At 38.3% G+C, this 22,529-nt stretch overlaps 6 protein-coding genes across 8 annotated transcripts; 2 read left to right on the top strand and 4 right to left on the bottom strand.

Moving 5' to 3' along the window:
- The first annotated feature begins 2,149 nt into the window (after positions 1-2,149).
- Positions 2,150-4,482, top strand: LOC104811256 (protein EARLY FLOWERING 3-like). 3 transcript variants are annotated; one of them, XM_010537913.1, is made up of 5 exons: positions 2,392-2,484; positions 2,616-2,694; positions 2,788-3,221; positions 3,420-3,471; positions 3,570-4,482. In XM_010537913.1, exons 3-5 carry the CDS (start codon positions 2,890-2,892, stop codon positions 4,404-4,406), a joined length of 1,221 nt encoding a protein of 406 aa, XP_010536215.1. In that variant the 5' UTR covers positions 2,392-2,484; positions 2,616-2,694; positions 2,788-2,889; the 3' UTR covers positions 4,407-4,482. The 3 variants fall into 3 exon arrangements, with proteins under 3 accessions (XP_010536213.1, XP_010536215.1, XP_010536214.1); XM_010537912.1 differs by having other exon boundaries at positions 2,394-2,484; positions 2,597-2,694; XM_010537911.1 differs by lacking the exon at positions 2,616-2,694 and having other exon boundaries at positions 2,150-2,484.
- Positions 4,483-6,055: 1,573 nt separating this feature from the next.
- On the bottom strand, positions 6,056-8,040 carry LOC104811255. Its single transcript, XM_010537910.1, has 7 exons — positions 7,904-8,040; positions 7,714-7,800; positions 7,323-7,592; positions 7,066-7,224; positions 6,924-6,977; positions 6,637-6,780; positions 6,056-6,521 (listed from the first exon to the last, which is right to left on the bottom strand). The coding sequence occupies exons 1-7, from the start codon at positions 8,024-8,026 to the stop codon at positions 6,138-6,140; spliced, it is 1,221 nt and encodes a 406-aa protein (XP_010536212.1). The 5' UTR covers positions 8,027-8,040; the 3' UTR covers positions 6,056-6,137.
- A 1,028-nt stretch (positions 8,041-9,068) lies between these two features.
- Positions 9,069-11,012, bottom strand: LOC104811316. The gene is made up of 7 exons (XM_019202263.1): positions 10,890-11,012; positions 10,707-10,793; positions 10,224-10,508; positions 9,978-10,136; positions 9,818-9,871; positions 9,561-9,704; positions 9,069-9,449 (listed from the first exon to the last, which is right to left on the bottom strand). Exons 1-7 carry the CDS (start codon positions 11,010-11,012, stop codon positions 9,069-9,071), a joined length of 1,233 nt encoding a protein of 410 aa, XP_019057808.1.
- A 2,240-nt stretch (positions 11,013-13,252) lies between these two features.
- LOC109116585 lies at positions 13,253-15,198 on the bottom strand. The gene is made up of 7 exons (XM_019202262.1): positions 15,076-15,198; positions 14,862-14,948; positions 14,389-14,661; positions 14,143-14,301; positions 13,981-14,034; positions 13,723-13,866; positions 13,253-13,633 (listed from the first exon to the last, which is right to left on the bottom strand). The coding sequence occupies exons 1-7, from the start codon at positions 15,196-15,198 to the stop codon at positions 13,253-13,255; spliced, it is 1,221 nt and encodes a 406-aa protein (XP_019057807.1).
- Positions 15,199-16,081: 883 nt separating this feature from the next.
- LOC109116584 lies at positions 16,082-17,931 on the bottom strand. Its single transcript, XM_019202261.1, has 7 exons — positions 17,809-17,931; positions 17,595-17,681; positions 17,122-17,394; positions 16,876-17,034; positions 16,714-16,767; positions 16,452-16,599; positions 16,082-16,404 (listed from the first exon to the last, which is right to left on the bottom strand). The coding sequence occupies exons 1-7, from the start codon at positions 17,929-17,931 to the stop codon at positions 16,082-16,084; spliced, it is 1,167 nt and encodes a 388-aa protein (XP_019057806.1).
- Positions 17,932-19,629: 1,698 nt separating this feature from the next.
- On the top strand, positions 19,630-21,079 carry LOC104811254. The gene is made up of 2 exons (XM_010537909.2): positions 19,630-20,154; positions 20,263-21,079. Exons 1-2 carry the CDS (start codon positions 19,630-19,632, stop codon positions 20,899-20,901), a joined length of 1,164 nt encoding a protein of 387 aa, XP_010536211.1. The 3' UTR covers positions 20,902-21,079.
- Positions 21,080-22,529: the final 1,450 nt, after the last annotated feature.

Below are 22,529 nucleotides of genomic sequence, written 5' to 3'. Positions count from 1 at the left end.
GATTTCTAAATTTTCCTTAAACGGTTTTTTTTTTTTTTGGTGTGTTTCATCATCCATGAGACAATCTTGTGGCTGTTCTAAAGAAGCCATTAATGTTTGTTTGTGGTGCTATCTTCTATGTTCCTTGTGGAGTTTGCTTTGGGTTTGAGTATGCCAGTGTTTGAAGAGTCTATAATTCAATTACGTTGTATTTTGTTCATATAAGCATATATACATATATATAAATTAGGTTGTCAACATTATTAGGGAAATACATATGGATAAGCGAGCTGAATCACCTAATGTTATGCAAAAATAGATCGAGTTTTATGCTCTCTTATTCGTCGGGTTCTCTCTGTTTCCGTCGACTTCATTTATTTCTTGTGAAATCTGAATTTCCGCCGATATAAATCGCCTAATATTTTTTCATATATCTGGAAAATTCCGAATCTTCGTCGATCAAACATCCTAAAATAAATTTGGATATTTAATTCCGGGCATTGCAGTTGCGGTCAGCACAGTAAGATGCTGTCCACAAGCTTCGGAGCAAACTGTTGGCTTGATTATAATTATATAAAATTGGGTATGGATATGCATCCAGCTCAGCTTCTCAACTTTGGCCCATAAATAACCGGAGACAAAATATTATCCACTCGTAATCATTATTATATTTTATCCACTAGTAATTATATATAGATTAAACACAATTAACTTTGGATCATTAGACCACAAAATAATCCTCCACACTCTGCCTCTGATACGTCCTAACCTCAAAGATTCTACCATATCATCATATCAGTGAATAGAAAAACAAGAATCTACCAATCGCAATTATAGAGTATCAGATATACAGTTTAATTTGTATTAAATTCGATTTTATGGATTAACTTATTACACCTATTTATTTAATAAGTACAATTGGTTAGCTTGGACTAACCCACCTATCCCAAACCGTTTTTGTAACCTATACCTATTTATAATTTATAAAATGGATTTTTGAATTTTAATGTGCCATGGATGAAAAAAATTAGTGTACGAAATAAAAATGTATTTTGATTTTTAATAGAAAAAGGAAACAAAGGGTGTTTATTTTCGTTGAAATAATATCGGACATTATATAATCTTCCGGTGACCTTTTTCTCTCCACTCCTTAAATTTTTGGGAAATTCCCAAAAAAATCATCCAATTATGAGATAACTATCACATTCATCACGGACTTTTAAAATTTTCAAATTCATACTGGATTTGAAATTTTTTTCTAAAAAATCATTCGAAATTTAAATTTTAATAAAATCCTTATCGGAACAGAATTAATTTTGCCACATAGGCAGAAAGCGCTTACATGGCGCCTACGTGTTCGCCACGTAGGATACATGTGGCATTAATAATAAAAATTAAAACAAAATTGGAAAAAATATAAAAATATTATAAAAAATGTGACAAAATTACAAAAAAATGTAAAAATTGTAAAAAATATAAAATTGTAAAACATTTTCAAAAAATGTAAAATTATAAAAATTGTAAAAAAATTGCAAAAAATTATAAAAATTGCAAAAAATTGTAAAAAAAAATGTAAAATTGTAAAAAATGTAAAACATTTTCAAAAAATGTAAAAAATTGTAAAACAAATTGTAAAAAATTATAAATTTTTAATTTGTTTTTAAAAAAAAGGGAAATTTCCAAAAACAAATCATCCAATTACGAGATAACTTTTAATTGGATGATTGGATGATTTATTTTTGGAAATCGTAATTGGATGATTTGTTTTTGGAAATTTCCTTTTTTTAAAAAACAAATTAAAAATTTATAATTTTTTACAATTTGTTTTACAATTTTTTACATTTTTTGAAAATGTTTTACATTTTTAACAATTTTACATTTTTTTTTACAATTTTTTACAATTTTTATAATTTTTTTCAATTTTTTTACAATTTTTTTACAATTTTTATAATTTTACATTTTTTGAAAATGTTTTACAATTTTATATTTTTTACAATTTTTATATTTTTTTGTAATTTTATCCTACGTGGCGAACACACGTAATATAAAAATGTATTTTGATTTTTAATAGAAAAAGGAAACAAAGGGTGTTTATTTTCGTTGAAATAATATCGGACATTATATAATCTTCCGGTCCGCTCCTTAAATTTTTCGTGGAAACTTAGGATTTTGTTTGTTTTCCAGAGAGAAAGGCATTAAAGATCCCATTTTTCTCGAAAGGGTCGGTCAGATCTTTTTCGGTGTCGCCAATTGTCATCTTCTCTGTCGGCTAAACCCTTACTTGGTACTTTGTTTCTTTTTCCGGTGCGTTTTGTCCAAGGGAAGCAGGAGAAGATGAAGAGAGACAGAGATGGCAAGAAGACGCTCGTGAAGCCATTGTTCCCTAGGGTTCATCTTCGGGACACAGAGAAAGGATCTTACAGAGCTCCTCCCAGGAACAAGATGGCTCTGTACGAACGATTCACCATCTCTCCTCCTAAATCGAATCATCAGGGTTTCCACTCGGTATCCTTTTCTTCCCTCCAATTTACGTTTCCTTCCGTTCGATTGTTAGGTTCTGTCTGGATATCGCGGTTTTTAGGGTTTTAATCCACTGATGGTCCTGTCTGATCATCAGGGTTTTTTCGAATTTGTAGCGAATGAACCTACTTTAATCGGTGGGAAGATGACATAATTTTGGCTGTTGTTAGTGATGTTACTGTTATCAGAAACTGGGTAAGTTTTTGGTTCTTATACTGTTTTGATTTTGATCGACATGTTGTTTTTAGGACAGGGAAGTGAATTTTCTGGATCACACTTGTGTTGCAGGGCTATGAAACTGAATCGGGTTTGAACTTCTCAGTTCAGCAATTTCCCTCTGTGATATCAGTTCCTGTCTCACGGGAACACCATGTCCATCGGTCTGATGCTATGAGCGTGATTTCTCCTGCTTCGAGACGGGTTTCGATGGAACCGAGGTTCAACCATTGTCAAAGCGATGCTGAAAACGTTTTGTATTGCGGAGATGGCGAAACGGGTAATGCAGCTGAGATCTCGAGTAGCTTGGATGATGGAATTCTTCCCGAGAAGAGAAGCGGAGAACCGATTGTAGTCGATGACAATGTTGATGACAGCTACACCTATACTGGTGTTTCAGATGTTTCTCTAGTAGATTCTGGATTGGGACGGGAAATACCTCTGGACGATGTCGTGGGCTCGATTGGTCAGAAACGTTTCTGGAGAGCGAAACATGCGATTTCCAAGTAGGCCTTTTGATCTTTCTGATGCGTAAACCCGTTAACTTCCATGAACTTCTGCATAAACTTCTGTCTGATAGCTAAATCTTCGGAACATAGTACAATCATATGCGTAAAGTTAGCGGATTTGTTTTATGCTGTAAACGTAATCTAAGTGATTATGACTAACTTGTGAAATGAAACGCTTGTTTTCGGTTTCTGCAGGCAACAGAGATTGTTTGCAAAACAAGTCTTTGAGTTGCACCGTTTGGTTAAGGTAAATATATAACCGCTACATCGATCTTCTCCATTCGTTTGTTCTTGTTTTTCGTGGTTTGGGTTTCGGGTTCAGATTCGATCTTCTTTCTTTAACAGGTCCAGAGACTTATCGCCCACTCGCCTCATCTCGTGTTTGATGATGCCGCCATTAAAGTAAAACCTTCTCAAAAGAAGGAGAAGCTTCCAAAACCTTGCTCTGTAGTAAAACCATGGGACAACGATGATGAGCGTGACCCGGAAGGTTCTGCTGAAAACACTCCCGGGAGATTCCCGTCCCTACCTCAGATGAAAGCCCATAATCTTCCTTCGAATCAGCTTTACCTCCGGGGTATACCAATGGCAGCTAATCTCGGAAGAAGTATCCAGCAATCATCTGGGCACCACTGGTTGATCCCTGTGATGTCGCCTTCCGAAGGACTCATCTACAAGCCATGCCCTGCACCATCGAGCTTTGGAGGATGGGGGCGTTTCTCTAATTTCGCATTCCCTCCTTTTGGGTTCCCCCCTCCTCCTCCTCTGTTGTGTCAGCAAAAGGGAGCATTCTCTCTACCGGTCGCTCACCCGATGGTCAACCACTTTCCTCCCTACAACATGCCAGTTATTTACCCAACATCATTCCCAGGGATGCATATGGACCAGAGAACTCACTCTAACCGAAGCGGTTCGACCGTTCGAGACCAGGACTCGTGTAATATGCTTGGGCCGGTTAATGGGACCACACCACCACAGGTCACAAGAGACAATGTCCGGTTAGAGCCAAGGCAACAGGTCGAGGATGCATCTCGTAGGCCATCAAACCTTGGGGATTCAGATGAAACGAACATGGTGCAGCCAGGGCGAGTGGTTCGGGCTGTGCCATGTAATCCCAGACTGGCACCGGAATCTGCCGCCCGGATTTTCCGTTCCATTCAGGAAGAGAGAACTCGGGCTTGACTCGGTTTTTTGGAATCGTTTAAACAATTTGGGAATGTTTTGTCGGTTTTGTGATTTAGGGTTTATCATCTTTTTACCTGTAAAATATCTTGCGTTTCTTCTCCCTGTAAATTTTCATCCGGGTTTGTCATGGATGATGGTGTATGTATACATCTACGGATATGAACCTATATGCACGGATTTGAATCTTTCATCTGCGTTGGCATACAGAGCCAGATGCAAGTTTGAACAAGATCTCAATACTTCTGTTTGAAACAGCAAAGTTTGAAGCCAAATGATCACATGTCAAATGGTGGCACAATAGTAATAATGATCTTATATAATTGATGATCGATTCAGAAACCGTAAGTTCAAGATCAATACACATAATCCATGTGGTTCAATGATGAACTTTCAAAATCTTACACAAGACCGATGAGTTGTATATTAACATATTACCTGAATCTTGTGTTTTTTCAACAAAGGATGATCCAAAGCAGGTTGTCTGTAAATGTCTACGCAGTCTATGATGTCTCCGTCTTCACTCTACAAAACCAAAAGAACAGTCTTCAGAATCTTAGAGCGATGAAGAAACCATCTCCAAGAACGCGTAGAGATCGAAGAAATACACGAGAAATATCCAGAGATTCGCAGTAAAATTTACCTCGATAGTCTTTTCCGAAGGCTTGTTCAAGCTTCTCAACATGGTATCGATCTCCGAAGAACATTCCACATGGATTATTCCGCTGCACAAAACCACAAACGCTAAAACCATATTCATTGCGGTTTTAATCTGTTGTATTTTCTTTCTTTCTTTTTCTTGGTGAAAAACCAAACGAGGGTGATGACCTTTTTATATCTTGATCCCTTATTGTGTGTGTCTATTAAAAACTTGGAGAGTGAAGGAAAAAAAATGATATCTAGCAGATTTGATTAAAAGAATCCGTAAATATTTATTAGAAAAAGAAAATATGGGATCTTATACTATATAGAAATACAAGAAGAAATCTGCAGATTTGATTAAAATTTAAAGGATTTGCCATCTTCTCGTTGCTGGATTACATTCATGTTGACCAACACATACATTGGATTTAAAGATGATGTGCAAAAGGTTATGCTAAAAACACTTGAGGGAGAGATTCGCTATTTCTTGTGCGTTTCTTGGATTATTTTTCAATAATCATCCATGCCAGATACCAGTAAACCTCGTCTGAAATCTTCATGGATGCGAGTGTATGTATACATTTATACGGTATGAAGTTGTTTGCGTATGCTAATATATGTTATTTATTCTCTCTCAAAAACTCAGCTCTCATGTATTTGTAACGTAAGGGCTCCAAATTGACTAATTTTATGAGAAGTAATATCGGTTTTTTGCAGAACTTTTTTGGTTAGGTTATTATGATGATTGATCTTGACCCCTTGCTGTCCATTAGGGTTTTGAAAAAAATGAACGAACGAGCATATATGCGGTCGGTATATTCTGCACCATCATATATAGATGTACCAATGGTCATGGTCATATGTGCATTTCGGGTTTCTTGAGCAACAAGTCATTGTGTCGGATTCATATACGTTTTCTTCTTTCTTTTTGGTATAAGTTTCAACCTTTCCTTCGAAATTTTGGTAACGAAACCCTATTTTAATATAGATATATGGGAGCTCCAGCTTTGGATTATTTTCTCAAACAAACTTACTTACTTGCGGAACAAGTAAACCGTCAACATCAAAACCAGAAACCTGAAACCCTCTTCAAGGGCAACGTGGGTTCTGTCCAGATCCTCCGAAGTAGAAGTAAAATCCGGCGTCCGGGTCTTCCCGGTATAGCTTTGTAGAATAACAATCATATTCGTCTGCAAACTCGGTAAGATCTTCGGGATACTTCATGAAAAGATGGGTAGTGTTCTGAACCCGGAAGTTGGTGTGGAACGCAGCCGTGTCCCAGAACCTTGACCAGTCGGCTCCACTGCCCATCTGGGTCTTCGTGTGAGGAGTCTTCCTCACGTTAGGACTGTAAACTTGGCCGCCCCATTGAACCAGAGTCGCGCTATGGGTCAAGTAGGTGAAGAGGGATCCGGGCCAGTACCCTACTCTTTCATCTCCAACTTTAAGCCACCAATTATTCCCGATTGAATCCTTGATGAAAGAAAATGTGATAAATCCAGTTAATATTATGGTTAAGAGAGGACTAAACCGGGAAAACTGAATCATTATCGAAAAGAAAGAGCGGTGAACCGAGAAGTGTAAGAACCTTTCCTAGACGAACAGTAATTTGGAACTGCTTATCCCCAACGGAGACGTCTTTAATGGGAGCACCTAGGGCAAACGCCTTACCGATTTGCACAAAACCGGAGCATAAGAGGTTGAAGCAACCTGTTGTTTTGTATCCATCGCTCTGGAACCAAAACCAAATAGAGATTTATCGAAAGAAACCGGTTTAAGATTGTTCACTACTAAACCGGACCAAAACAATGTGGAAGTATATGGTGTTATGAAGTTGCAAACTATTCATCATCTTGCTATAATGATAATACTTACAGTCCAATAGCCGAACAACCGGGTGCGTGAATCTCTAAATAAGTCCGGATTCACCTGGGACAAATAGAGATGGTGATGATAGATATCGGATTAACTTGAGGCACAAGTTAGGGTTTTTTCTTAATGATAGATAAACTTTTACCGCCCAACCAGCTTCTACACTGTCAAAATCATCTCCAGGTCCATTCTGCATCCAGATTTGGCTGGTGGTGAAGTCGCTCGCTTCAACGCTCGGGTTCCAAACGCTCATATCTGATTTAGAAGCGATGTAATTGCTCCCGACTGTGACAACAAACGCCTCCTAAATCATCAGCAAAAGAAGAAGTGTTTTCGGTTATACCACATACAAAGTGTTTTTTCCTTGTTAGGTTAAGCTAATGATGATACAGACTCACATACCGATCTGTCCTTTGGACGTGGGGTCCGTGTTCCGTCGGCTAATAATCTGAAATTGTCTGGGTTTTTGCTTGCCATGTATGGAGCTTTTCTGCCGAACCAGGAAGCATTAGATGCTCTTGTTATGTCCTCTCTTGTAACTCTTAGAATCGGGACTGTCCCTTCAGGACAGTCACCAGCTTCTCTCCATGTCTGGGACACCGTCATTTTAGATGAACTCGGCTTCCGATTCTCCGGTTCCTCATCTGAAGCCAGCATCACACTCGGTTTCATCTGCGTTTGTGTAAACTATAGATAAATCTTGATGATTGATTCAAAAACTGTAAATCCAACATCTGTCGAAATTTTTCTAGAAAAAGGGAGGTGACCCACGAGTGGTATATTAACCTTTTACCTGAATCTTGTGGTTTTTCAACAAAGGATGGTCGAAAGCAGGTTGTTTGTAAATATCCACACAGTCTATGATGTCTCCATCCTCACTCTATACAGCCAAAGAACAGATTCTCAGAATCTTAGATCGATGAAAGAATCTCCGATCAAGAACGCGTAAAGATTGAAGAAAATGTTCAAGAAAGAATGGTTACATAGATAGTCTTCACGGCAGGTTTGTTCAGTCTCTTCAACATTGCATCGATCTCCACAGAACCTTCCACATGGATCCCATTGCTCAAGACACTCAAAATCACAAACCCTAGAAATATTTTCATTGCCCTTTTTCTCGTTTTTTTTTTTTTTTTTTTTTGTGCAATGAAAACCAGATTGAGGGTGATGCCCTTTTAATATTGATCCCTTCTGTCTGTCTAACAAATCTTGAAAATGAGAAACATATACTAGCATATTATAGTGTGAGAGAGCTTCAAATGGTAACGAAATCCAGTATAGATTTATGGGGGAAAAAATCATTCTGTAATAAATATATGTTTAAAGATTTAAAATAAGTAAAAGAATAAGTTACATATACATATATACACAAAATAATGTCTCAAATACATGAATATATATACTTTTGATATACAATGAATTATCACGATCTTAATTTAAACCTACCAATAATGGTCATACACAAAAAAAAATCTGTTTAAAAAAACTAATTAAAGCCCTTATGATTATTTTCTAAAAAAAGATTACCTTCTCAGGACACACTCAAGACCTCATAAGACGACATTTTTTTGTCTTATCGTTATCTTCTCAACCAGAATGGTCTTCAGTCAAACCTGTCGGGCCAGATAGAGGCTTCCGAAGCCGCTGGCTGAAAGAAAAGGGTTCAAGGCTCAGCGTGTACGGGTCGGAGCACGGATGTGGACGTGGATACGGGACAAGGTTCATGCAGGTGATGCGGTCGAGCGTGAAACGAGGACTAGACGAGAGACATTGGACCAGACAGAGGGTTTCATGGGCAATTTCGTAAAACCTGATTATTCAGACTATTCAACACCATATTGATTTTTGCAGAACTTTTTTGTGTTAGATTTTTATGACGCTTGATCTTGATCCCTTACCATCATAACAACTGTATAAGTCCATTTAGGTTTCTTGAGTGGCATATATATTCAGATACCTTTTCTCCTTTCCTTTTGGTATAAGTTTCAACTTTTTCCTCGAATTCAAATTTCCATAACCAAACCGGAAAAAAATTGATGGGCATTTAGCTAAAAAAAACTTTATTTTCGCAATATAGATATAGGCGACTTGCTTCATTGTGGAACAAACACATTGTCAGCATCAAATACAGAACCTTGAAACCTTCTTCTAAGGGCAACGAGGGTTCTGTCCAGGTCCTCCGAAATAGAAGAATGGTTCGGCCATATAGTTATCCCTGTATAGCTTTGTAGAATAACAATCATATTCGTCCGCAAACTCGGAGAGATTTTCGGGATACTTGATCGCCAAGGAATAGTCCTTAATCCGGATATTGGTGTGGTACGCAGAATTGGTCTTTAGACCTGATGCCCAGTAGCCACTGCCCATCTGGGTCTTTGTGTGTGGACTCTTCTTCACGTTACGGCTGTAAACGCCGCCGCCCCATTTGACCAAAATCGCGCTATGGCCAAGGTACGAGAAGAGGGATCCGGGCCAATACCCTACCACTTCATCGCCCAAGTGAAGCGACCAATCCCCGTTGTTTGCATCCTGCGTGGAATTGATGAAAGAAAATGTGACGAATCCGGTTTTACAAGAACTAAGCCAGAAGAAAGTGAATCTATCTAAAAGAAAGAAGGGTGAACCGAGAAATGTAAATACCTTGAACAAGCCGATAGTGATATCGTACTGGTTATCCCCACTGGAGATGGGTTCAACCGGTGCACCTAAGGCTATCTTAGCGCTGGTTTGCACAAAACCGGAACATAAGAGGTTGAAGCAACCTGTTGTTTTGTATCCATCTTTCTGGAATCAAAAGGAAGAACCGATCAATGAGATTTTTAGAACGAATGAAGTCGGATTTTAGGTCATTCATTTACTAACCAAACGAGGATATGAAGCGGATAATATGTACTTACAGTCCAATACGCGAAAAGCCGCGTTCGTGAATCTCCAAATATGCCTTGATTCACCTGGGACAAGAAGAAGAGATGAAGACACATCTTAGCCGGATTAACTTGAGACATGAGTTAGGGTTTTTCTGAATGATGTTAAAGAGGTGAAAGTTAAAAGCTATACCACCCAACCAGCTTCTACACTTTCAAATGCATCTCCAGGTCCATTTTGCATCCAGATTTGGCCCGAGCTGAAGTCACCCGATTCAATCTTCGGGTTCCATACGTTTATATCTGACTGAGAACCGATATAATTGTATCCAACTGCGGTAAGAAACGCCTCCTAGAGACGAAGAGATGTGTTTTCGGTTATTATTTAGAAAGTTGGTTCTCTATTAGGTTAAGTTAATTTTGATACAGGCTCACATACCGATCTTTCCTGTGAACTTGAGCTCTTAAATGCATCACCTAGTAAACTGAAATTGGTTGGATTTCTATGTGCAATATCGAGAAGACGATTATAGTATGGAGCTTTTCTGCCAAATTGAGAAGCATTAGATGCACTTGTTATTTCTTCTAATCTCACTCTTCGAACCGGGATTGTCCCTTCAGGACATTCACCAGCTTTCCTCCAAGTCTGGGGCATAATCGTTTTGGAAGAATTCAGTTTTATGCTCCCTGGTTGATCTGAGTTTAGCTTCGCACTCGATTTCTTCTGCAGTTATGTAGAAACAAATGAATGTGTGCAATGATCATACATGCCAAATGATGGAAGAATCTTAAAGGAGATTATCCGAGGTTCAATAATGATTCACTTGATGATCAATTCACAAGATCGAAAAAGTTCATCATCCATTCGTTTGACTACGATGATCTTTCACAAATCTTGGTATATGTTAATATTTTTTTTAACCTGAATCTTGTGGTTTTTCAAGGCAGGATGATCGAAAGCAAGCTGTTTGTAAATATCGACACAGTCTATGATGTCTCCATCTTCACTCTACAGAAAACAACGACAAAATATTTCAGAAGAATCTCAGACGAGGAATCTCTCATTCAATGATCGGTAAAATGAATGAAAATTATTCAAGAAAACCTTGATAGTCTTCACTGCAGGTTTGTTCAGTCTCTTCAACATTACATCGATCTCTGCGGAACCTTCCACATGGATCCCATTGCTCAAGACACTCAAAATCACAAACCCTAGAAATATTTTCATTGCTGTTTTTCTCTTTTCTTTTCTTTTTGGTGAAAACTAGATGGAGGATGATGTCCTTTTTATATTGATCGCTTGTGTTCTGTTTTGTCTAAAAAATCTTGAAAATGAGAAACGTAGATTCTATTGGATTTGTGTGCGAGAGCTTCAAATCGTTAGGACATCCAAATTATATTTATGGAAGAAAAAAAAAATCACGTGTGATCTTGTAATACAATATATGTTTAAAATTTTGAAATAAATAGAAGAAAATAAAAGAAAAAGTTACTACATATACACAAAAAAATGTCTTGAAAAAAAAAAGTTATTTCTTTCCTACTGTACAAATGTGAATACGAAAATATACTTTCGATATACATAAAGTATCGCAATTTTAATTTAACCTACCAATAATGGTCGCACAAAAAAAAAAATTGTTTAAGAAAGATCTAACTAAGGGCCTTTATGATTATTTTCTAAAAAAGGATTAGATTCTCACGACACGCTCAAGATCTCACAAGACGATCTTTTTGTCTTGTCGTTTTCTTCTCAACGAGAATGGTCTCCAGGCAAACCCGCCGGGCCAGATGGAGGCTTTCGAAGCCGCTGGCTGAAAGAAAAGGTTCAAGGTGTACGGGGCGGTCCGCACTCCGCAGATATGTTGACGTGGATACGGGACAAGGTTCATGCAGGCGATGCGGCCGCACATGAGGCGAGGACTAGACGAGAGACACCGGACCAGACAGAGGGTTTCATGAGCAATTCTGTAAAACGAGTTAACTCGACCCGTTTTTCATCGATTCGCGAAGTAAATAAATAATAATAAATTAAAAAAATTATATATTTTTTTGTTTGTAGATTCGCCGAGTTGGCTCGGATGAATCCGTTTTGAAAACGAGTCAAAAAAATCTTTATTCGGTCCGCATATTACGTTTAGGGTTTTCTACTCCGTAGGCATGCACTGCATGCGTTGGCTTTCGTTATTCTTCAAATTCGATCCGAAACTTTTATTGATGTCTCAAATATTTTTTATTCATAGGCAACTAAAAGATACAAACAAAAATAGTCCTACCAAAAAACAATATTACTATTTTTTAATTAATAAAATAGATAACTTCTCGTAGATATTAACTATTGGTTCAGACTTTTTTTTTTTTGTAATGGTAATTCATTTAATAAAAAACAACTTTACAAAAGTTAATATTGTCATCTACAACTCATACAATTAGGTAGAAATGCATTAAGGGTATCTCATCCTTATGGATCAAAGTTACGAAACTAAATCGTTAGCAGACTTTCATCACCGAGAATGAAGTCATTTTCCTGTCGAAGAGAGGAGAGTTTGCGCCTCACAGTGCGCAGAACATCACGTCGAAGAGTGGCGGCCGGTTTGCTTTCCGCTCCATGGATCCGAGCGTTCCTTTGACCCCATATCAAGTAGACGGTGGCATGGAACAGTAATAAGATCATATACCTGAGGATACGACAGTGCGAATATTATTGTAGGACCTGGAGATGCTCATCAAATGAGGTACAAGTCTGAAAACGAGGCTCCACAGAGACTATAGACTCCAACCAGACCAAGGAAGAGTAGGCACATCGGAAAAATAGGTGGTCCCTTGATTCTGTTCCAGTTCTACATAGGCGGCAAGTGATATTGATGTTTAAACCCCACGATACCATTCTATCCATTGTCGGTAACCTGTTGATTGGTTCAGACTTTTCTCCTTCTGCATTTAATATTTAAGTAAAATATTTTTATTTAGATATTATCTAAACAACGTCTTTTAAATAAAATAACTACAATGCTCGCCATGGATACTCACCTATTACACCTTTTAACTTCTTACGTATGTTTTCATTCAATCAATTATGGTAACGAAATCATAATCGCACAATATCCATCTTCGATTAGTCATATACAAACCATGTATAGCTAACCAATTCGTATCATATGACATTTAATTCCTCTTCCATAATATATGAATATCATAAGAGAATTAATCAAATCAACCGTTTTAAAATAAAATTATCTAATAACAAAGAAATAGAACAAATTTTTTTTGTCCTTTAACAGCTATTTTTTATATAAAAAAAACAAGAAATAAAATCCAAAAACACAACAAAATATATGCGAATTTTAATCTGTTACTCACCCGAAAAAATGTGATGGGCATTTAGTTAAGAAAACTTTATTTTCGCATACGTATGCGACTTCATACCTTGCGGAACATAGAAAAAAGGCAGGGCCTTGAAACCTCGCTTTAAGGACAACCTGGGTTCTTTCCAGGTCCTCCGAAGTAGAAGAAGGGTTCGGCCTTGTAGTTATCCCTGTATAGCTTTGTAGAATAACAGTTGTATTCGTCCGCATACTCGGCGAGATTATCGGGATACTTGATCTGCAAGGAATAGTCCTGAATCCGGATATTGGTGTGGAATGCAGAATTGGTCCACAGGCCTGACGCCCAGTAGCCACTTCCCATCTGGGTCGTCGTGTGTGGACTCTTCCTCACGTTACTGCTGTAAACTCCGCCGCCCCATTTGACCACGATCGCGCTGTGGCCAAGGTACGAGAAGAGGGATCCGGGCCAGTACCCTACTATTTCATCGCCGAAGTGAAGCCACCAATTCCCAGAATTCGGATCCTGCGTGGAATGAAAGAAAATGGGATGAATCCTAAGAACTAAACCATAAGAAAGTGAATCAGAGTGAACCGAAATATGTAAGTACGTACCTTGAACAAGCTGATAGCGATGTCGTATTGGTTATCCCCACTAGAGATGGGTTCGATTGGTGCACCTAAAGCTATCTTTTTGCTGGTATGCACAAAACCGGCGCATAAGATGTTGAAGCAACCTGTTGATTTGTATCCATCTTTCTGGAATCAAAAAGGGAGAACTCATCAATGAGATTTTCGGAACGAATGAAGTCGGGGTTTAGATCATTCACTTACTAACCAAATGAGGGCATGAAGCGGATCATATATACTTACAGTCCAATAGGCGAAAAACCGCGTTCGTGAATCTCCAAATACGCCTCGATTCACCTGGGACAGGAAGAAGAGATGAAGACAGCTCTGTGTCGGATTAACTTGTGGCACAAGTTAGGGGTTTTTAAATGATGAGGTTAAGCAGGTGAAAGTGAAAAACTTTACCACCCAACCAGCTTCTACACTTTCAAATGCATCTCCAGGTCCGTTTTGCATCCAGATTTGGCCCGAGCTGAAGTCACCCGATTCAACCTTCGGGTTCCATACATTTATATGTGATTGAGAACCGATATAATTATACCCAACTGCGAGAAGAAATGCCTCCTAGAGACAAAGAGATGCGTTTTCAGTTATTACTTAGGAAGTTGTTTTCCTATAAGGTTAAACTAATGATGATAGAGACTAACATACCGATTTTTCCTGTAAATTTGAGCTCTTAAATGCGTCACCTAATAAACTTTTTTGGCGAGCAATATCGAGATGACGATTATAGTATGGAGCTTTTCTGCCAAATTGGGAAACATTAGATGCACTTGTTATTTCTTCTAATCTCACTCTCCGGATCGGGACTGTCCCTTCAGGACATTTACCAGCTTTCCTCCAAATCTGGGGTATAATCGTTTTTGAAGAATTCGGTTTCAGACTCCCTGGTTGGTCTGAGTTTAGCTTCACACTCGGTTTCTCCTGCATTTAATTATGTAGAGCCAGATGAATGTTTACAATGATCATATATATGTCAAAAGATGGACGAATCCTAAAGGAGACTAGCCAAGGTTCAATGATTCACTTGATGATCAATTCAGAAAACCGAAACAGTTCATCATCCATCCGTTTAGCTATGATGATCTTTCACGAATCTCGGTACATGTTAATCTTCTTTTTACCTGAATTGTGTGGTTTTTCAAGGCGGGATGGTCGAAAGCAAGTTGCTTGTAAATGTCTACACAGTCTATGATGTCTCCATCTTCACTCTACAATATCAAAGAACACATTTTCAGAATCTTAGATCGATGAAAGAATCCATCATCTCCAAAGAATCTCCGATCAAGAACGCGTAAAGATTGAAGAAAATGTTCAAGAAACAATTGGTATAGTTACATAGATAGTCTTCACTGCAGGTTTGTTCAGTCTCTTCAACATTACATCGATCTCTGCGGAACCTTCCACATGGATCCCATTGCTCAAGACACTCCAAATCACAAACCCTAGAAATATTTTCATTGCTGTTTTTTTTTTTTTTTTGGTGAAAACCAGATTGAGGCCATGATGCCCTTTTAATATATTGATCTCTTGATCCCTTCTGTTTATCTCAAAAGGCTTGGAATGGGAAAAAACAAAACCTAGCATATTTGTGTGTCAGAGCTGTCAATTGGTAATTATTCCGAGATCTTGTAACTGTCCTAAAGAGACCACATTTTATACCATTTTTTTTGTAGAATAACAAAATTATATACAGAAGAATCTCAAATAAATACATGTATCTATTAATTTCTTATCAATAAATACATGAACTTGTGACCTTTTACGTTAATATGTTATTTTTTGGATTTTTTTTTTCCTTTTTTCCGATTTCTACCCGCATAACTTCGTTATATCTCTAGCATTTTCCAACTAAAATGAAAATTCCAAATAAATATGAATTTCTATTTATTTGTATGCACATATATACAAATAAATATATACATAAATATAAAAAATACATATACATTTTGGTGTAAAAAATAGATATACATATATATACACTTACATGTGTATAATTATGCATATATATATATATATATGTATATATGTGTATATAAATATTGGAAAAAAATTAGTTCTTATATTTGTATATGTATTTATTTTTTGTTTTTTTAGTTTTTCTTAATATAGGAGATGATCATTATTTACGTTGATTTTCCGGATTTTTAATACTGATGCAAAATTAATCTCTAGAATTTTATTTATATTTGATATTAATGTATAATCAATCCGCTGGAATGGGTTTTAGATGGGCCCTGGAATAGTTTGGGCCCAACAAATAGCTTACAGAGACTCTTAACCATTAAGAGGATTCTAGGGATGGCGCGGGTGACCTGAGAACCTTCTGATCCGTTCAGAGTCTTCACGCTGCGAAGCGAGTCTTCGGAGTCGTTTCTACGTTTTCTGCAGAAGATCCTGGAATTAACTGCGACAGCGGTCTATGCAGAAAGCCGTTTCCCGACGTCTCCTCTCGCTTTTCTGATTCGTCTCTCTCTCTCTCCACGTTTTGACACCGAGTCGTCAACTCCCGAAAAGAGTTGTCTCTTGTGATCTTCCCAGTTCCCACGATCAAGTGTCTTCTTTTCCCGTAAGTCTCCACGCTGATTCTCTTTCTGCTGTCAAGCCCAGATAAAATTCCGGCGTTTCTCTCTTGGGTTTTCGGTTTCGCTGGCACCATCCTAAGAACTAAACCATAAGAAAGTGAATCAGAGTGAACCGAAATATGTAAGTACGTACCTTGAACAAGCTGATAGCGATGTCGTATTGGTTATCCCCACTAGAGATGGGTTCGATTGGTGCACCTAAAGCTATCTTTTTGCTGGTATGCACAAAACCGGCGCATAAGATGTTGAAGCAACCTGTTGATTTGTATCCATCTTTCTGGAATCAAAAAGGGAGAACTCATCAATGAGATTTTCGGAACGAATGAAGTCGGGGTTTAGATCATTCACTTACTAACCAAATGAGGGCATGAAGCGGATCATATATACTTACAGTCCAATAGGCGAAAAACCGCGTTCGTGAATCTCCAAATACGCCTCGATTCACCTGGGACAGGAAGAAGAGATGAAGACAGCTCTGTGTCGGATTAACTTGTGGCACAAGTTAGGGGTTTTTAAATGATGAGGTTAAGCAGGTGAAAGTGAAAAACTTTACCACCCAACCAGCTTCTACACTTTCAAATGCATCTCCAGGTCCGTTTTGCATCCAGATTTGGCCCGAGCTGAAGTCACCCGATTCAACCTTCGGGTTCCATACATTTATATGTGATTGAGAACCGATATAATTATACCCAACTGCGAGAAGAAATGCCTCCTAGAGACAAAGAGATGCGTTTTCAGTTATTACTTAGGAAGTTGTTTTCCTATAAGGTTAAACTAATGATGATAGAGACTAACATACCGATTTTTCCTGTAAATTTGAGCTCTTAAATGCGTCACCTAATAAACTTTTTTGGCGAGCAATATCGAGATGACGATTATAGTATGGAGCTTTTCTGCCAAATTGGGAAACATTAGATGCACTTGTTATTTCTTCTAATCTCACTCTCCGGATCGGGACTGTCCCTTCAGGACATTTACCAGCTTTCCTCCAAATCTGGGGTATAATCGTTTTTGAAGAATTCGGTTTCAGACTCCCTGGTTGGTCTGAGTTTAGCTTCACACTCGGTTTCTCCTGCATTTAATTATGTAGAGCCAGATGAATGTTTACAATGATCATATATATGTCAAAAGATGGACGAATCCTAAAGGAGACTAGCCAAGGTTCAATGATTCACTTGATGATCAATTCAGAAAACCGAAACAGTTCATCATCCATCCGTTTAGCTATGATGATCTTTCACGAATCTCGGTACATGTTAATCTTCTTTTTACCTGAATTGTGTGGTTTTTCAAGGCGGGATGGTCGAAAGCAAGTTGCTTGTAAATGTCTACACAGTCTATGATGTCTCCATCTTCACTCTACAATATCAAAGAACACATTTTCAGAATCTTAGATCGATGAAAGAATCCATCATCTCCAAAGAATCTCCGATCAAGAACGCGTAAAGATTGAAGAAAATGTTCAAGAAACAATTGGTATAGTTACATAGATAGTCTTCACTGCAGGTTTGTTCAGTCTCTTCAACATTACATCGATCTCTGCGGAACCTTCCACATGGATCCCATTGCTCAAGACACTCCAAATCACAAACCCTAGAAATATTTTCATTGCTGTTTTTTTTTTTTTTTTGGTGAAAACCAGATTGAGGCCATGATGCCCTTTTAATATATTGATCTCTTGATCCCTTCTGTTTATCTCAAAAGGCTTGGAATGGGAAAAAACAAAACCTAGCATATTTGTGTGTCAGAGCTGTCAATTGGTAATTATTCCGAGATCTTGTAACTGTCCTAAAGAGACCACATTTTATACCATTTTTTTTGTAGAATAACAAAATTATATACAGAAGAATCTCAAATAAATACATGTATCTATTAATTTCTTATCAATAAATACATGAACTTGTGACCTTTTACGTTAATATGTTATTTTTTGGATTTTTTTTTTCCTTTTTTCCGATTTCTACCCGCATAACTTCGTTATATCTCTAGCATTTTCCAACTAAAATGAAAATTCCAAATAAATATGAATTTCTATTTATTTGTATGCACATATATACAAATAAATATATACATAAATATAAAAAATACATATACATTTTGGTGTAAAAAATAGATATACATATATATACACTTACATGTGTATAATTATGCATATATATATATATATATGTATATATGTGTATATAAATATTGGAAAAAAATTAGTTCTTATATTTGTATATGTATTTATTTTTTGTTTTTTTAGTTTTTCTTAATATAGGAGATGATCATTATTTACGTTGATTTTCCGGATTTTTAATACTGATGCAAAATTAATCTCTAGAATTTTATTTATATTTGATATTAATGTATAATCAATCCGCTGGAATGGGTTTTAGATGGGCCCTGGAATAGTTTGGGCCCAACAAATAGCTTACAGAGACTCTTAACCATTAAGAGGATTCTAGGGATGGCGCGGGTGACCTGAGAACCTTCTGATCCGTTCAGAGTCTTCACGCTGCGAAGCGAGTCTTCGGAGTCGTTTCTACGTTTTCTGCAGAAGATCCTGGAATTAACTGCGACAGCGGTCTATGCAGAAAGCCGTTTCCCGACGTCTCCTCTCGCTTTTCTGATTCGTCTCTCTCTCTCTCCACGTTTTGACACCGAGTCGTCAACTCCCGAAAAGAGTTGTCTCTTGTGATCTTCCCAGTTCCCACGATCAAGTGTCTTCTTTTCCCGTAAGTCTCCACGCTGATTCTCTTTCTGCTGTCAAGCCCAGATAAAATTCCGGCGTTTCTCTCTTGGGTTTTCGGTTTCGCTGGCACCCATTTGCTACAGGTTGATGTTGTTGTCAGATCACCGGGAAAGGAATTATCTTGAAGTAGCTCTTGATCTGTGTACTGTTTAAGATCGGTCGGAAAGGTTGGTCGTTGATTGCTCTGAGGTTTGGGGTGCTTTTCCGGGAAACATTCAGGGGGGGTTATATCGAGTCCTATAGTGATTTCGGGCCCTGGATTTTCAATTTTATGGGTTTATATTTGAAAAAGTTGCGGAATTTATTGATTCAGCGGTGTAACTGAAGCATTGGGTTGCTTCAGGGTGTTGGATCCGTTTCTTTATGATCTATGAAGTGATTTTAGCGTCTCAGGATCTGGAATTTACGGCTTAGTGAAGTCTAATGGTGGATTGAGATCGGTCATTTCGTACAGGGAGTTACAGAATCTGATTGAATTCCTTCATGAGAGAGATCTGAGGCTCTGATAGTAGTAGTTGACTTGGATTGCCAGCACCATTGAGGCGTTGAATCTGACAAATTTTTGGTGTAAGGATGCAAACTAGGGTTGTACAGTTGGAGGAAGGTAAAGAAAATGGAGTCACGGGCATTGGCCGAGCCGCACAAAGCAAGGCATTACCTCGAAAATTTCTTGTGCTGTTGGGAGTTTTTCTCATCTTCTGTCTTGCCTTCTTTATCAGTAGTGTATCTACTGTCAAGTACTTTGGAATCCATAGTGTAGTAACCACTGTCACTTCTAGTTTCGTGCCGTGCAACGAGGAACCGAAGGGACTGGAAAAATGGATCAAACCTCCGTCGGATCTGATGCACAAAATGAGCGATGGAGAGCTCCTTTGGCGGGCATCTTTCGTGCCTCGGAGGAAAGAATACCCTTTCAGGAGAGTTCCGAAGATTGCTTTCATGTTCTTGACCAAGGGGCCATTGCCCCTTGCCCCTCTTTGGGAGAGATTTCTCAAGGGCCAAGAAGGGCTTTACTCGGTTTACATCCATTCCCACCCGTCTTTTACCGCCAAGTTTCCGCCTTCTTCCGTTTTCTACCGTAGGCAGATCCCGAGTCAGGTATGGTTCTTCTAATCATTGTTCTTGCCGAAACATGCTTCTGCTCTGTGTTTTCTTCGCGCTGGAACTATTTGGCTCATGTGGTCATATACCTTTCAACATGTTCAGGTTGCCGAATGGGGGAGAATGACGATGTGTGACGCAGAGAGGCGGCTTCTCGCCAATGCACTGCTCGATATCTCCAACGAATGGTTCGTCCTCCTCTCCGAGACATGCATACCTCTCTTCAACTTCACCACTATTTACCGCTACATAAGCAAATCGAAGCAGAGTTTCATCGGCGCCTTCGATGACCATGGTCCCTATGGTCGTGGCCGCTACAATGACAACATGGCCCCCGAAGTGGGCATCACCCAATGGCGAAAAGGGTCTCAATGGTTCGAGATAAACCGAGAGCTGGCAGCCACAATCGTCAAAGACACGGTGTACTACCCGAAATTCAGAGACTTCTGCAGACCCGCGTGCTACGTGGACGAGCATTATTTCCCGACGATGTTGACAATCGAGAAACCGTCCCTCCTGGCTAACCGTAGCGTCACGTGGGTCGACTGGTCGCGAGGCGGAGCGCATCCTGCGACTTTCGGGCGAGCCGACATCAAAGAAGAGTTCTTTAGGAGGATCTATGGAGGTCACAACTGTACCTACAATGGCCGGAACACTTCAATGTGTTATGTCTTTGCAAGGAAGTTTGCTCCGAGTTCTTTGGAGCCTTTACTTCACATTGCTCCAAAGATCTTGGGATTTTGAAGCAAAGTAGTGAGTTGAAACTGTTCCGGGTTTTGTCTGAAACCTGGAACTCTTATAGACATCATGAAGTTTATGTTATGTTACATAGTCTCTGTTTCCTTTTTGTTAGCTTTGAAGAGAGTTAGTTTCGACTTGTATAGATATGATATTGGCATATAACAGTTCTTGATTTTTTTTCTTTTTTTTTTGTAACAATGAATTCGATTTCTTATTACTTTATGTTTTAATTATTTATCTAATATATGTATATACATATATCCCACAAAATAGTTCTTATTGTTCTAATCCGGAAAAATGATTCAATTTTATTTTTTAAATTAAACTATATATTAAAGATCTTGATGATGATAAAAATAATAAAATTAATTTTACTGGAATATCTTGTCCATCACAAGACATATAGAATGACATAATTCATCATCTTTGCAAAGTTCATTTTCTATACGTACAACCTTCAAATCACAATTTTTGTAGAATTAACAAGATTAATACTTAGTAGTGTTCATGAAATATTTATATATAATCTACAAGAAAAGTATAACCGTTTAATTAATAAAAATCCAAAATATTGTTCGATTTTTTTTTTAAAACGAACCATACAAACTATAGCCGATCGATTATTTTTATTTTATTCCATTCGATTTTAATCAACAAACAAAAATTTGGTCCCCAAATGACCGATATACACAGGGTAGCTTATATCATTGGATCATATTCAATATAAAAAAATTATATTTGATATTAACGGCTTCATTAATACACAATGTAAAAAAAAAACTTTATAAAACGACAACTTAAAGCGAGATCTTTTATATAATAAAAATGTTAAATGCAATTAACTTTTGAATTGGACAGGCGGGACCCAAATAAATTACTGTCCAAGTGGAGGACACCTAATCGAAGGTTCTCGAACCACAAAATTACAGCCTAACGGCTAACACCTGTATTATTGCGGAAAAGATGCGGGGAATAAAAGAGAATTCTATTCTTTGACACGTGTCGCTGTGCTTTTGATTTAACTGTTACACGACCATGTGCGTATGTGGGTCCCACTACAGCCATATCTCGGCCGTTTTGCTCACGGAATCTCGTGAATTATTCGCCAAAATCTCGCTTCATTTATGCGTGCTTCCCACGCGCAAAATCTTACCGTCCGATAAGCGAGTGAGATTCACGCGCCTTCGCGTATAGAGCAATGGGTCTCTCACTCCGACCAAAATATCGGAGGGTAAGGTGGGAATTCGGTGAAACAACGCCGTTGGGCATGAACGAGAGAGAGAAGCTGCTGAGGACACAATGATTACGTGGCATTATGTTAGCCCTCGATTTTCAAGCCTGTGGGATGCATGGATGGACCAGCTGTAATGCTGAATTCCCAGGCTGGAAAATCCGGGCAGCTGCCCAAACCAACCGGGCAGTTCCTTAGCTGCCCGAGCTTTTTATATACAACTTCACCACAATTTCCTCTCATTCCGCTTTCTCCGTCTGCTGCTGAAAATATTCTCTGACGATCTGAGTGAACGAAGCCTCAATTCTCGGTTTCAATGAAAATGTCGATCTCCAAGGCGTCTTTCGTCCCTCTCATGGCGTTGTTCTTCGCCGTTGTGGCCGCCGTAGCGGCGGGGCAC

The sequence above is a fragment of the Tarenaya hassleriana genome, unplaced genomic scaffold (genome assembly GCF_000463585.1).
Source record: "Tarenaya hassleriana unplaced genomic scaffold, ASM46358v1 Cleome19, whole genome shotgun sequence".
NCBI lineage: Eukaryota > Viridiplantae > Streptophyta > Magnoliopsida > Brassicales > Cleomaceae > Tarenaya > Tarenaya hassleriana.
This window is presented reverse-complemented; position numbering and strand designations above follow the sequence as displayed.

Excerpts from the sequence above, each read along its gene's own strand:
- LOC104811254 (XM_010537909.2), top strand. The coding sequence starts at position 19,630 with ATGCAAACTAGGGTTGTACAGTTGGAGGAAGGTAAAGAAAATGGAGTC. Across the intron at positions 20,155-20,262 it reads GTAGGCAGATCCCGAGTCAG|GTTGCCGAATGGGGGAGAAT; the intron begins GTATGGTTCTTC and ends CAACATGTTCAG.
- LOC104811316 (XM_019202263.1), bottom strand. The coding sequence starts at position 11,012 with ATGAAAATATTTCTAGGGTTTGTGATTTTGAGTGTCTTGAGCAATGGG. Across the intron at positions 10,794-10,889 it reads CTGCAGTGAAGACTATCAAG|AGTGAAGATGGAGACATCAT; the intron begins GTTTTCTTGAAT and ends TGTTTTCTGTAG. Across the intron at positions 10,137-10,223 it reads CAAGTTCACAGGAAAGATCG|GAGGCGTTTCTTACCGCAGT; the intron begins GTATGTGAGCCT and ends CTTCGTCTCTAG.
- LOC104811255 (XM_010537910.1), bottom strand. The coding sequence starts at position 8,026 with ATGAAAATATTTCTAGGGTTTGTGATTTTGAGTGTCTTGAGCAATGGG. Across the intron at positions 7,801-7,903 it reads CTGCCGTGAAGACTATCTAT|AGTGAGGATGGAGACATCAT; the intron begins GTAACCATTCTT and ends TTGGCTGTATAG. Across the intron at positions 7,225-7,322 it reads CACGTCCAAAGGACAGATCG|GAGGCGTTTGTTGTCACAGT; the intron begins GTATGTGAGTCT and ends CTGATGATTTAG.
- LOC109116585 (XM_019202262.1), bottom strand. The coding sequence starts at position 15,198 with ATGAAAATATTTCTAGGGTTTGTGATTTGGAGTGTCTTGAGCAATGGG. Across the intron at positions 14,949-15,075 it reads CTGCAGTGAAGACTATCTAT|AGTGAAGATGGAGACATCAT; the intron begins GTAACTATACCA and ends TTGATATTGTAG. Across the intron at positions 14,662-14,861 it reads TGAAAAACCACACAATTCAG|GAGAAACCGAGTGTGAAGCT; the intron begins GTAAAAAGAAGA and ends AATTAAATGCAG.
- LOC104811256 (XM_010537911.1), top strand. The coding sequence starts at position 2,314 with ATGAAGAGAGACAGAGATGGCAAGAAGACGCTCGTGAAGCCATTGTTC. Across the intron at positions 2,485-2,787 it reads ATCATCAGGGTTTCCACTCG|GGCTATGAAACTGAATCGGG; the intron begins GTATCCTTTTCT and ends CTTGTGTTGCAG. Across the intron at positions 3,222-3,419 it reads GCGAAACATGCGATTTCCAA|GCAACAGAGATTGTTTGCAA; the intron begins GTAGGCCTTTTG and ends CGGTTTCTGCAG.
- LOC109116584 (XM_019202261.1), bottom strand. The coding sequence starts at position 17,931 with ATGAAAATATTTCTAGGGTTTGTGATTTGGAGTGTCTTGAGCAATGGG. Across the intron at positions 17,682-17,808 it reads CTGCAGTGAAGACTATCTAT|AGTGAAGATGGAGACATCAT; the intron begins GTAACTATACCA and ends TTGATATTGTAG. Across the intron at positions 16,600-16,713 it reads GGTTTTTCGCCTATTGGACT|AAAGATGGATACAAATCAAC; the intron begins GTAAGTATATAT and ends TTTTGATTCCAG.